At 36.7% G+C, this 14,661-nt stretch overlaps 1 protein-coding gene across 2 annotated transcripts in view; it reads left to right on the forward strand.

Moving 5' to 3' along the window:
* TNKS (tankyrase) overlaps positions 1–14,661 on the forward strand; it is a 191,133-nt gene that overhangs the window by 107,793 nt on the left and 68,679 nt on the right. For both annotated transcript variants that reach the window (XM_081808494.1, XM_006740557.3), the window contains 3 exons: positions 10,709–10,803; positions 12,464–12,530; positions 12,826–13,012. In XM_081808494.1, the coding sequence (XP_081664620.1) occupies positions 10,709–10,803; positions 12,464–12,530; positions 12,826–13,012 (349 nt within the window). The remainder of the gene's footprint in view (positions 1–10,708; positions 10,804–12,463; positions 12,531–12,825; positions 13,013–14,661) is intronic.

Below are 14,661 nucleotides of genomic sequence, written 5' to 3' on the forward strand. Positions count from 1 at the left end.
CTGAACATGCTATCCAGAACCTGAGCAGCCAGCCAGAGGAAAAGAAGGAAAGCAGAATGGGAATTCTGAGGTCAGACTGTCTGGATTTGATCTCTGACTCTATTAACTTGCTGTATTAATCTCCCTGTTCCTCAGTTTCCCCCTTTATGTGGAGATTACAGTAGTTTCTAGCTCTGGTAATCGATTTGTAAAGTAAATACGAGTAAATACCAATTAATACATACAATACGTATAGTACATTTTGAAAAGTGCGTGGTACCTAGAAAGTCTCTAGTAGATTTTAGCTATTATTTTCAATAAACAACTTTGTATTTTCAAAATATCTTCTATTTCATTTTAGCCTGAAAATAACTCAGTGAGGAAACTGGTATGATTGTCGGCTAACTTCCCCTATTACAGAGACTGTGACTAAAAAACATTAATGTGTTAAACACTGTTAGGTTCTAGGAGTGGTATCGTGTCTATTATTGCAAAGTAATAGGAGTGGTATCATGTCTATTATTGCAAAGTAATAGTCCTGATATAGTCCACTGTGATGAAACCATATATGTATTTAGCTCGAGGTACTGTGCTTTAGAGAACCATTGATCATGAGGCCCGGGACCAGAGAAAAAGATTGGAAAAGAAAACATTACTATAGGAGGATCGAGTAATGTGTAATCTGTAGAAGAAACAAGTTAAAGGAGACCTAGTTTTTGAAAAAGGTATGAATAAAATATCTTTTTAGAAAAGTTTTGTTTTTACTTGGGTTCATCAGTTTTCATTCCCCAGAGAGTTTCTTCTTTAAATTCTCTTTATAAAAGCCCAAGAATTGAGAAACTTCAAGGAGATTGTCTAATCTTCATTATGGTACTACTTTAAATCTCCCTCAAAATTGACAGGCATCAGTGATACGTATTTCCATGGACTCATGCCCATATTGATTCTCTAGCTTGCAAGTTGTTTTGATTTTGATTAAAGTATCACTGTCTCAAAGAAGTTCTTAGGTATACCTAGCAAGCAGATTAATCACGTCTCTCTGCCTGAAAGAAACTTAATAAGCTCTGATTATGTGGTTATTATATTTTCCAGGGAATTTTATATTAATGGCTGATAATAGTATTTTATTTGTAGAAGGGAAATACTGATCTGTCTTAACCAAATGATGAGTTTGAGGTGTTTTTTGTTAAGATAGCCAGAGCAGAGATGGAACAACCTGACTGTCGACTTCTAGACAATGAGTAAATAATCATGGTACAGCTAGCTACACAGTGGAAATACTATACAAGGAATAAGATAAACTTATATATACGAATACTTTAAGAGAAAAAAAGCAAATTGCAGAAGAGTATAATATGATCCATTTGTGTGACCAAAACAACAGCAAAAAGAACTGAGAAAAACATGTTCATGTACATAGAAAAAAATCTCAAATGATACTTGTGCATCTCTAAACAGTGGTTACCTTCAGGAAAGGAGTTTGTTGAGCTAGGGGAAGAAGTAGAGAGAACATTTTACTTTATATTATTTTAGAGGGAATACGTTGTTTTTATACCTTAAAAGGGAATTCTATTGGGGAGGGAATGGTGAGTAAAGGTAACTGATAATTGAGACCAGTTAAAACTGAGAAAATACATATGTAATACCTCATTTTTGGAACCATATCTGAGAAGTATGTTTTTATAAAAAAGTGGAAATAAGTATTGGAATTTTTAAGTGTAATGATCCTCTGTTCATATATACTTTATAAAAGGATGGCAGGAAGTTAAGAAAATTACAAGGATGATGTCTGGAATTCACAGGTCACAGAGGTGGTAATTGCAAAACTGATGGTACACAGGGCAATCTTATCACGAAAAGTAGGATATCCAGACATAATATGTCCCCTGAGACAATGCTGTAGGAAGTACTGTCTATGAAGTATTCTTGCTAAAGAAGTTTCTCGTGAAAGAGGAAGTTCCAATTTACGTGAAACACAGAAAATAGAAATAGGCACAAGGGAAATCATCACACAGGACAGGGAACAATAAACAAGGTCTCTTCAACAAGTCAGGATCATGAAAAAAGACAAAAGGAGAGATGAAGACCGTTGTAGATGTAGGGAAGCTTAATGGCACAAGAACCAAAAGAATTGATCCTGACGTCCAGCGAACCGACTTTAGAAAGTTTTTCAGACAATTAGGAGAGGTGCTTCATATGGGTATTAGATGGATTTACCGCTATTTTTGTGAAATGTAATAACTTTGGGGTTTTAAATGAAAATGCCCATACTTTTTAGAGACCCCTATGGAAATACGTAAGGGGGAGAGTTTGCTTCAGAACACTTCAGTGGGAAAAATAAAAGAGAGAAAAAGAGATGGCAGATGCCGGAGTCACGAAGTCTTAATAATTAATGATTGTTGAATCTGGGTGATGCTTACATGCATGTTCGAGTGCTGAAAAGATCATAAGGTTTTATCTGATGAAGCCATTTTTGTAAGTGTAGCAAGAGCAAGAGGCTGGAGGAAGAGCTTGAATAGTATGTGGAGCTTGTATGGCCTGAGAAAGACTGCACTTGAATCTTTTAAAGGAATTGTTTAAATGGAAAGAGAAGTATCCCTTGTTATCTCTTGAGCCAACTTTTAATAGGATTCTTTTCCTAGTTTGGCAGAGGAATAAGTCTTTCTTTATTCAGAATGCCTGTGTGCGCTTGCACGTAGGCACGCATATACAGACACACACACAATTTTCTGACTTGGGACAGCTCCAGGAACCAGGAAACTCATTCAGCAGTAAGCTAGAGTAGGGTGGCCAAGCATCCCCGTTTGCCTGGGATGAATGGGTTTCCTGGGACCAGGAAAATCTTGGGCAAACCAGGATGAGGTAGTCACTGTAGTCTGGAAAATTCCAGAGGATTTGATCGAGGTCAAACCGGGCCTTTATCTTAATGAAAACCAAAATACACTATATATCACGAGGGTAGATAGCTTTCTGATGACTTACATCATGGCTTCACAGTTGTGGTTTTGTTCTTTCCTGGAGAATGCATCACACATCACTCAGGCCTGTGTTGAAATGTTGGTGTAAATCTTTCATACAAATTTAAAGTCAAATTCACCAATTTCATGTCCTCTGTTCCCTTTTAGTAATGTAAATCAAAAGCTGACAGTAACTTTCATTTTTTAATACCCTACTAAGTATAAAGTACTGTGTTAAGCCTTCAAACATAAAATTAAGACATATTCTCTGTTCTCATGAGCTCAGGGTAGATTAGAGGAGATAAATAAATAATTACTATAATTATTTTGTGACAAGTGTTATAGTAAAAGATTGTGGCAAATAGTTTTAGGACCAGTCTTTGGCAATCTTTTTTATATTTTATTTGCAAGATATTGTCCAAAGACAGAACAAGAGGAGAAGAGATAATTATTTGGAGTATTGCTATTTTGTTTTTGTTTTTGTTTTTTTTTAAGATTTATTTATTTGCCAGGGAGAGAGTGAGAGAGCACAAGCAGGGGGTAGGCAGAGGTAGAGGGAGAAGCAGACTCCCCGCTGAGCAGGGGATCAAGTCCCTGCATCGATGCGGGACTCCATCCCAGAATCCTGGCATCATGACCTGAGCCGAAGGCAGATGCTTAACCGACTGAGCCACCCAGGTGTCCCAAGGAGTATTGGTATTTTGGAATCTCATCTTAAAATCTTATCTAAGGAATGTCCCAAAGTGTGTGCTTTATAAAAATGGAATAACAGCAGTCTTAAGAAATTAAGAATTTTTATATTTTATGCTTTTTAGATGAACAGTGTTACAAAGATTGGGATATATTCTGTATGGTAATGGTTAAACTTCCAAAGCTTTCTCAGCACTGTCAGATCAAGGAATGCTTTCCCCTGTATCCAGCAGTCATTTTCGAGAGAGCAATGTGTGTTTTGTGTTAAAATGTAAATGCTAAAATTCCTCTGGGGTTGACTATGTGTAATAATGCATTTAAATCTTAAGACATAGTTATCATGATTTTTTTTGCTCAATGGAAAAAAAAAGATTTAGAAATTAAATTTTTATATTCTGAGCACATAATAATATATAGGTCTTTGAAAGCTGATAGCTGCCTTATGAATCCATAAGATTCTTTTATTTTGACATTTAACCCTCAGGAATATTTTGTCTTTCCTTGTTGTTTGGATTTGTTAAGATGTCACATGTGAAATTAAATTTAAGTGGGAGAATATTTTGTTACTGGTAGGCCTTTAATTTTTTCAGAAGGTATTTCACTTATTAATACAATCTAATGCCCAGTCGTTGCAGCTAATTAATAATTAGGGCATTTGAGCCATGTGGAGTGAACCAGGGGGAGTAGAGCAAAAGATGAGGTTGGAAAGTTGGAGAGTAGTACTGGGAGAGATTTTTTATGGCCTTCTAGATCATTATACAGACTTAGCTTTTTCTTAGAGTGAGATGAAGAGCCATTGGAAGATTCTGAGCAGAGGACTGGTATATCTAACTGGTATATTTTAACAGGATCACTCTGCTGCTATGTTGCATGGAATCTGAGGGGATTATGCTGGAAGCAAGAATGCCAAATAGAAGGCTGTCACAACTCAGCCAGCTGAGAGAGGATGGGGACTTAGACCAGGCCTGTGGCAGAGAAGTGATTGGATTCTGGAGATATTTTGGAGATAGTGCCAACAGAAATATTCTCACCGCAGTGAGCATAGTGAGGGAAAGACGGTAATCAGGAAAAACTCAAAAGAGTTCTTGACCCAAGTAACAAAAAGGATAGAGTTGCTATTAACAGCAATAGGAAATTGTTCCTTATAGGTTTTGGAGGAATACTAGAAGCTCACTTGTGGACATGATAAGCATGAGATATCTCCTGTATATCCTTGTGGTGATGTCAAGTAGGAAGTTAGATTATGAGAGTTGGGAGTTCAGCAAAGAGGACTGAGCTGGAGATAATGATTGAGGAGTTGTCAGTGTATAAAGGTTATTTAAATCCATAGGACTACATGAGATCACCAAAGGAATGAGTATAGATAATGAAGAAAAGAGATTTAAGGACACAGTCCTGGAGTACTCCAATTTCAAGAAAATGAGGAGCAACCAGAAAAAAAGAGTAAGGAATAACCAGTGAGGTAGGTCTTTGTGTCCTAGATACCAAGGAGAAAAATATTTCAAGAAGGAGGAAGTGATCAGCTATGTCAAATAGTCCCAATACCTAAAGTAAGGTGAGGCTTGATAAATGACCACTAAGAAATAACTTCTAAGTATGTAAGATACTTAATAAGGTGATAATAATTAGTAACTACTATTTGTCGTGCTTTTTCTGTGTGATACTGTATTAGGTGCTTTATACAGTTTTCTGTCATCCATACAATAGCCTTAAATGGTAGGAATTACAATTCTCATTTTACAGACATTGGAAGGCAAGGCTCTAAGACACTGAGAAATTAGTCCAAAGTCATATACCTTGTAAATCTGCAAAGCAGGAATGCAAGCCCCGAATGTAAAAGCCTTTACTCATTTCCTTATATTTTGCCACCTGGACTTAGGTTAAGGTTGCAGCCACAGCTTTTGAACAGGGCTGTCGCTTGTTACTGTTTTCACCCTGCATGCATGTGTTGGGTAAGTTAAAGCTCTCTTACATGCTTTTTTCTGTGCTGCAAATCTATATCATAAAAGGCAAGGATAGATATATATGTTTGTTTTTTTTCTTGTGGCCTGATTCCAAGAAGAAAACTTTAGATTATGAGATTTCCTTAAGTAAGAATTCCTTTTTCTATAAACATTTTACAGTATGAAATATCAGCAATATCATTCTCTTACAGCAGAAAAAAGTAGTTTTTATATTTGCAGTTGTTACATACTTTATCACTCTTCATGCTTGGCTTTTAAATATTCCAACGAAAAATCTGTTTTAAGAATAAATCTAAGATGTACCAACTGGTAGTGATTGCTGGCCTGTGTATGATGATGTCTTAAATGTTTGCTTCTTGTGTTTACTAGTTGCAACCACAAAATTATCAAGTAACGTGTGAATATTTTACAAATGGGTCTGCTTGATTTTTTTCAAAGCCTACATTACACTGTTAATTATCCTAGCATTTAGAAAATTACTTTTATCATTACTTTGCCATTTGGCAGTTGAGGTATAAAGTTGGCACTGTGTGTTAACCATTCATTAAATTTAGCCCTAGACCACATGATTTTAATTGCTTTGCATCAGAAGATAGTATTTTGGTATATAATGTTTAGATGCTAAACATTATACCTACTGAACTTTTTTCTACAAGAAAAACCTCTGGGATCTTAGTAGTGTATGCTTGTTCAAATCATCCTTTGTTCTTAATTTTTACTTTTTCTTTTCGTTTTCTACCATTTCCTCAAATTTATTGCATGCATTTTACAGATTTGTATGTGCCTTCTAGTGATACTATTAAGTTTGCATAATTAGCATCCGCATTGGAACTACTACTTGGAAAGGCTCATCTAGCTTATTCTGTACTTACTCTCCCTGTGAATTTATCTACTCCCTTAAGAGCCCAGCTACCTCTACTTAGGCGCTGCTACCATTTTGCCAACTGACACTGTCATTATCTCTCCTCCATTAGTCCTGCAGTCTTCAGTTCGGGTCTTCTGCCATCAGAGTTGTACCCCACCCCCAGTTATTCTCTATGGAATAACTACAGCGATCTTTCCAAAACTGCAGTCTTAAGTAATTGCTGCTTCAGGCTCTTCAGAGGTTTCCTATTGTTCTTAGAGGCTCCCCCAATCTCACATATTACACTTAGTCACTGAGATTTTTTTCATTCCTCCGTGTCTGGTGGGTATTAATATGTGCTCTTCGTACTACCTGGAATAAAGTTCCCCATCCTTTTACCTCAGGGATTTCTGTTTATCCTCAAGTCTCCCCCTCAGGAAACAGTTCTTCTGAGAATCTTCCCTAACGGCAGTCCCTTCCGCTGGCCTCCAGAGTGGTTTAGTATGCAGCCTCTAGCCTCTTATGACATCCTGAACTTCCCTTCCTACAGTATTTGTCACATTTAATAGTAGCTGTCTGCTTTCTGTGGTTGATTCCTCAGAACCTAGACTTTTGTTTCCTCATCTTTGGCCTTCTGAAGAATTAGTATATATGTATTTCATTAAGGGACTCATGTTTTGGAGGAATAAGAAGACTCATAAAGGCAAAGTATTGACCTTTCTTGTTTCCCATGTTACCCCTAGCACTTAGTATGCTGCCAAATACATTGCAGATGCTAAAAATTTTATTTTATTTTTTAAGATTTTATTGATTTATTTTAGAGAGAGAGCATGGGGGCCGGGAGGGGCAGAGGAGAGGGAGAGGGGCTTAAGCAGACTCTGAGCTGAGCACGGAGCCCAATGCAGGGCTTGATCTCACGACCTTGAGATCATGACCTGAGCTGAAACCAAGAGTTGGACACTTAATCGACTGCGCCACCCAGGCGCCCCAGTGCTACATCATTTTATAACCAAATTTGTATTCAGCCTTCGCTCCTTGAATTCTAGTTAGTCTAACCATAATCACTATAGTATCAGATAGGCACTTCAAATTCGATAAACCCAAACCTCAAAATCTTTCCCTCTGGCTTCCTCTTCTCTCCTCCCTTCCCTTTCCCAACCTATAGCCTTCCTTTCTTTTCATCTGTCACTGACATTTTTGAACTGGAACTGCTGTATCCTTTACTACCTGCATCAGTCAGTTATCAGATTCTATCAATTCTGCTTTCTAATAGTTTTTGACACTCACTCCTCAACTTTGTTTCTTACACAACTGCTTTATATCAAGCCTCCTGTCACTTCCTACCTTGTCAATTACAGAGTCTTCTAATTTACCTAATTACAGTAATTTAGAAACTACGTATATAACCATTTTCAGAGCACTATAAATAATTTTTAATCTCAATGATTTTTGAAAATTCAGAAACTAAATATTTTTTCATATGTTTTATCCTTCTAAATAAACAGTTAAGGTGTGTGTATATGTATTCATCCATTTAGGGACTTAGTTCATTTTTAAGAATAAGAAAAACTGTTATTAAATCAACTGTATTTGAGCAAAATTTTGTAAAAGATTCTTAATATGAAGAAGGAAAATCTTTTTGTGCATCAGTAATGAAGATGTCACTTTTTTCATACAATATTAAATGTCAGCTAAGTCCTGTAAAAGAGCTTACTGACTTACTGGCCAGACATCCAAAGCAGTCATTGTCTCTGGAGGGAGCTTCCCTACTGCATTGTAAAGTCCAATTCAGTCCTGAAGGTGGGCCAAGATGGAGTAACAGAAACTAGTTTTACCTTCCCTCTTGAAATAATTTAAAAAAAAAAAAAAAAAGGCTAAACAAAATATATGAAACAATGGTTTTCAGAAACTGGACATCAGGCAGTACATGGAAGTGATCCCTGAGAGTTAAGCATTAAATAAGCCGAGTTGTGTGACTGCTCTAGCTTACTGCCTAGAAAGCATTTCCAGTCCTTAAATTGGAGACAGGAGGCCCAGGAGGAGCCCAGTGGTCTCCCTGGATAAGAAGGTGGAATTAGGAGCTTGGGGAGACTGTGTGGCAAGAGTTAGCCGGTAGAGGGCCAGTGTAAGGAGAACTGCAAAGAAGAGAGCTCCAGAGATCTGCAAAGTTCCCCGGACTGTCTTCAGCTGAGTACCCATTAACAGGAGTCTGAGGAAGCCACACGGGGTGATAAAAAGAACCACTGAAAGAGAATTAGAGGTAGCAACCCTGGCAAGTCAAGTCACACCGCATCTGTGATCGCTTCTGGTGCTACCAGCCAGACTGGACAAACCTCCTAATTCATTAGCTACCATAGGGTACTCGGAAGGGCCATACCTCACTGGAAGGGGAAATTAGTCCTAGTCTGAAGGCTGCTCTGGTTCTGTTTAACAAAGCTAAGAACAAGCTTTGAAAGCAACCTAATATATATATAACTGGGGTCCCTAAAGAGACAATGGTGGGAGAGAGGGCAGAAAAAAAAATTTGAAAAAATAATAGAATATTTTCCAAATTTGGTGAAAACTATGAACCGCAGATCTAAGAAGCCCAGCAAGCCCCAAGCATCACAAAAGGAGAAGACGGAGAAGGGGCAGCAGCAGAAGGGCATACCAGTGTACTTCACAATCAAATTGTTTAAAGCCAGTGATAAAAATATTCAAGTATCCAAAAGAGACGCCACTTGTACAAATGAACAAACATAAGGGTGTTCACAAATTTCTAGTCCAAAATGATACAAACCAGAAGATGGTGAAGCAGCATCTTTAAAATATTAAAGGAGGGGGAGAAACGGTTTTGAAAATAACTTGGTATTTCCTGGCAGTATTATTTGCAATAACATTCGACATGTGTCTGGAAGCAGAAATTTGGATGGGCAAGTTGTTTAATGATGCAGAAATTTTAATCATCTATTTTTATATGACATTTTACATTTTATAAGTGTTGATATATGAAAGAAAAATTTCTCCTAGCACATTTTTGAGGTAGCTAGGATGGATGATTTTATGTCTGTGTTTTACACATGAAGAGGCTGAGATATATAGGTAATATGACTTTCACAGTTTCATAAGATCCAGGAGTATAATCAGGTTTCCTGACTTCCTCTTTGGGACTCTCTTCTAATCTACTTGGTCTCCTCATTATTAGCTGTGTACTGCTCAAAACTACTACCTAAACTTAGAGACTGCCAAAATATATGAAATATATGGCCTGGCTTGAAAGCAGTAATACTACAGTATTTAGTGATTCTTTTGTATCTTGCCATTTATAGTATTTGAAGAAAAGAAATTGAAAATCTTACTAAATATCAAGGCCCAAAAAGAAGACAGGAAAAATGAGAGTACATTAAGGTATATTAGACCCTGTGTGAAAAGCTGTGACAGTATTTGAACTTTAAGTATATGAACAAAGGTGGAAAAACTGCAATGGTTGCAGAGAACCTTTTAATTGATGTTATTATTTCCTTTTTAAAAAAAGTTTGATTATTTTAATTACCATATTAAATATGAGCAGAGTCCCGTTTAATAACTTGGTTCAAATTAATGTGGCAGAAATTAGTTGGGAAGAAACTGTATTTTGTATTTATACTGCATATATAGTATTAAATACTGTCCTGTCAAATGTCATTGCACCCGATACAGCAAATTAATTTTGACACATTGCTAACAGCCACATGGAATGAATATGGTCCATTGTCCTTTTTGTTGCCACTAAAGTTTCTTTAAATTATTCTTTAGAGAGGCTTTTTAACCTTCTTAAATTTCTCTTACTTAAGAGAAATTTTGAGAGCCCGCTCTTTAGGGAAGGACTTACGCTAGAATTGGGATTGAAATCCTCGGACTTGAAAAGTGGGCAGGATTTAAGTAGGATAAGGAAGAATGTTTTTGGTTATGAGGAATATGAATCCTGACAAGTCTTCTCAGAACGCTGACAATGAATGGTTCCTGTTGGAAAGAAGTAAGAAATAAAGTGGAGAAGGTAGGGTTGGGCTAGATTACTGAAGGCCTTAAAAAACAAGTAGGAGAAATAGGTGAATGACACTGAAGTTAGAATTTCCTCCTGAGATGAGTGAATTGTCTCTCATCCAGTTATAAACTGTGACCTTCTGGCACTTCAACTCAGCATTTTCTGTGCATGTTAACATTTACTGTATTTCAATCTAAGTAAACACCGATGAAATGACAAAGGGAGAATGATTTACCTCAGGAGGGGATGTGTTTTTCTTTTTCTTTTCTAGTCTACCCCTCTACATCTAGCAGCGGGCTACAACAGAGTTCGGATAGTGCAGCTTCTTCTCCAGCATGGTGCTGATGTTCACGCAAAAGACAAAGGGTAGGTGTGTTGATTTATTCCCTTGAATGGTTTCATCCAGGGATCGTTACGCTTTGTTTTCAGCATCCGAAACTCTGAAGTTTTTGCGCACGGGACAAAGTCACCTATCCCATTTCTTTGAAGCTTGGGTAGCATGTTTGCAACTTTGGTTTGACTTCATTTTTATGTTCTACTTGTTAAAGAGGCTTTCCCATGGTAATGGCCTAAATTAGTTAATTTTATCGCATTTCTATTATTTGAAGTTAAAATTTGCTTCTCTCAATTACATTTATTATTTTCAACTCAAGTGGCATTCCAGAAAGGGAGATAAAACAGATTGAAAATTCTGATAAGCCAGTAACATAGCTATCCTATTCATCTGGTGTGTAAGGATCATCTTTTATTAATAAACCAAAATCATAAGTTTATAATATTCTAATTTGGTTTTTATCCTGATAAAATCTTGGACATCTGAACTGAGAAAACTTACAAAGGTTGATATGGGAATGGGGGGAGAGGGGAGGAACTATTAAGAAAGCAATGAAGTCGGGCGCCTGGGTGGCTCAGTTGGTTGAGCGACTGCCTTTGGCTCAGGTCATGATCCTGGAGTCCCAGGATCGAGTCCCACATCGGGCTCCCTGCTCAGCAGGGAGTCTGCTTCTCCCTCTGACCCTCCCGCCTCTCATGTGCTCTCTCTCTCTCTCATTCTCTCTCTCAAATAAATAAATTAAAAAAAAAAAGAAAGCAATGAAGTCATTTATTTTATGAAGAGGTGAATTTTAGAAAATTTTGTATCCGTTCCCTATCTAGTCTTTAGGGGACCTATGAAGTAAGTCTGCTCCTATGTAATAGGCTGACATTTCTCATTGTCCCACCTTAAGATCTTACCGCCCAGGTAAAATAGGTCCATATTACACTCCTGTGATTGGCAGCATAAAGAAGAGAAGCCCTGGAGGGAGGAGAGTTTCTTTCACTTTGCCTCTCTCCATGTCAGAAAACACGGAAACGAAGAAACAACTCAGTATTTGAGACGGTGATCAGAGAGGGGATCTAGCATTTCAAATCTGCTCTCTCTGTGCTTCTCTCTTGCCTGCGCCGGCTGTTGTGCTGTACGTGACTGGTGTCCCAAAAGCACAGGGGCATACATGCCTGACGCTCTTGTACATCTCGGTTTCCTTATGCATGTCCAAAAACAGATGGGTGTATGATAGGTGGGTCATCAAGGGAAGTACACCACAAAAATGGGGGTCTTTGACTCATGCAGAATGATACTTGGAGATGCAAGTTATAGTAGTTTGGCTATTTCATTCTTATGCTGGAAATTACCTTCAAAGTGAAATAAGATGGTAGGAATATTTCAGCTCACTCTCAAAGAACATTTTTCTATGGTACTTGATCTGTAAAGCATGCAGTGGTCAATTAGCACATGTTCTTCCTTTTACTTAAATACTTTTCTAATTGGTATTTTTATCATTTATTTAAGGATTATACACACAAGACACAAGGTAAATACAAAAGGTTAAACATTAGCTACGCTTTATATCCTCTTATTAAATACTCTGAGATATTTTTAATATAACTATATTGGGATCTATTAGAATTTTGTCTTTTAGCACTTCTTGGATAAATGACTATACATTATTTGAAATTGCAGTACTTTAATTTGCCTTTCTTCATTTAGTGGACTTGTGCCTCTTCATAATGCGTGTTCATATGGACATTATGAAGTCACAGAACTGCTACTAAAGGTAAGAGAAATTTTAAAATATTGAATATTACTTGCTTTTTTTCTAACTTCTCATAAGTTTTCATGTGGTTTGTGGGCCAGTTAAGAGTATTAAAAAAATAAAATGTTTTTTAAAAATACCACTGTTGCCTTAAAATTTTTAGAGCACTCACTTTATTTTAAATTGTTTTTAAAAACTGAAATTAAAGAAAGTAAAACATTTATTGACATTTCGAAGAGTCATAGCTGAAATTTACAGTGCAATAAATGTCTTCAGCGAAATGATCACTGACCTAAAACTTTTTTTCTTGATTCAGCATGGAGCTTGTGTTAATGCTATGGATCTCTGGCAGTTCACTCCACTTCATGAGGCTGCTTCCAAGAATCGTGTGGAAGTCTGCTCTTTGCTACTTAGCCATGGTGCTGATCCTACATTAGTCAATTGCCATGGCAAAAGTGCTGTAGATATGGCTCCAACTCCTGAGCTCCGGGAGAGATTGACTTGTATGTATTTATATCCCAAACTCAATATTGCTTGCTGTAAATTAGAATATCTCATTTTTGTTATTAAACTGGTCTTTTGTCCCACTTAAATGCTAACCTTCTGTTCTTACATATACACTAGTTTATAATCCTCATTTCTGATCCTGTACTTTTCTTTTGAGGCTAATGAGGGCGAGTCAATCAATAACCATTTATTGCATGCTTACTAGATGCCAGGTACCAGAAATACAACAGCGTACAAACCAGAAAAAAATGCTCCGAGCTCACAGAGTTATATTCTTATACTATGGGTAATAATATTTGATATCTAACATTATTGAGCACTCACTGTTTCTCAAGCCCTGCAGGATTGTACAGTCGTGTTTCTATTTCTTATGTGTGTTTTAGCCCAAGTGCAGTCACTTTCCCCAATTTGAATAAGATCCTATTTATGATTTGGTGGAAGTAATATTCTCAAATGCTGATACATATTACCTATATATACATGTGCATGTTTTTTAGATAAACTTTTTGTTTTGGAATAGTTTTAGACTTAGAGAAAAATTATAAAAATAGTACAGAGAGTTCTCATATATTCCATATCCAGTTTGCCCTCCTATCAACATCTTATATTAGTATGACACACTTGCCATAATTAATGAACCAGTATTGATATATTATTAACTAAAGACCATACTCTACTCAGATTTCCTCAGTTTTTACCTGAAGTCTTTCTTCTGTTCCAGGATCTCATTCAGGATACCACATAACATTTACTTGTCATATCAAATACTGAGATATATTTAATTCTGCCTGTGGGCATTGCAGGTTTAAATTAAACTAGGCATCACCTACCTAATACTTAACTGGTCCCCTGGTTGGTATTCCCTTTCATGCCTTAAATGCCTGAAGAAAATCTTTAAATGATAACTTAAGAAAAAGGCAGAGTCAAAATGATGATAATGTCATTGAAACTTAAGCAGATTTTAAGCTGGTTTATGTTAAAACAGGAAGACTTGCAGTTTTCATCTTACTTAACTAAAAATTTAAACTTATTTTGGTACTGGAACAGATGACATCAACGAGATTATAGGCAGCACAAACCAGATTATAACTAGGCAGATGTCTTAGCAATGAATCCTTGTAGAAATGCCTTTATTCTCCCTCCCATTCATATGACCCTTGTCATATGTTACCTTGCATCATATAGTTCCTTCTTCTATGTGTATGTTCTGTCTTCCCAGTGAAATTTAAATTCTTAGAAAGACTTTTCATTTTATTATTGTCTTCTTAGCACGTGCACAGTGCTTTGTTACCTAATAAAAATGTATTAATGGTATTTGTGTTTGGGCCCATCTGTCTGTCTACCCTCAACCCAACACAGTGCATTGTGCACTATGCACAGCAGGTTTATTGAATTGAACTTGAAACTTTTTTTTTTTATCTTTTTCTAATTTCCTTCTTTTAGTTTATACCCAGGGCTCAGCTTTATCCCCTGTCACCTTTAACTTCTTTTTCTTTTCAAACATTTTGCCAATTAGGAGTATCATTGTGAGTTTATAGCGTATTTCACTGGACTGTCTGATTCCACTGTCCACATATGATTTAATGAAAATTTGTATAGTTTTGTAAAAGAAGTTCCCTGATGATTTTTCAACCTTCTCAGTATT

Source organism: Leptonychotes weddellii, chromosome 2 (genome assembly GCF_054177405.1).
Source record: "Leptonychotes weddellii isolate Sample4059 chromosome 2, ASM5417740v2, whole genome shotgun sequence".
Lineage (NCBI taxonomy): Eukaryota > Metazoa > Chordata > Mammalia > Carnivora > Phocidae > Leptonychotes > Leptonychotes weddellii.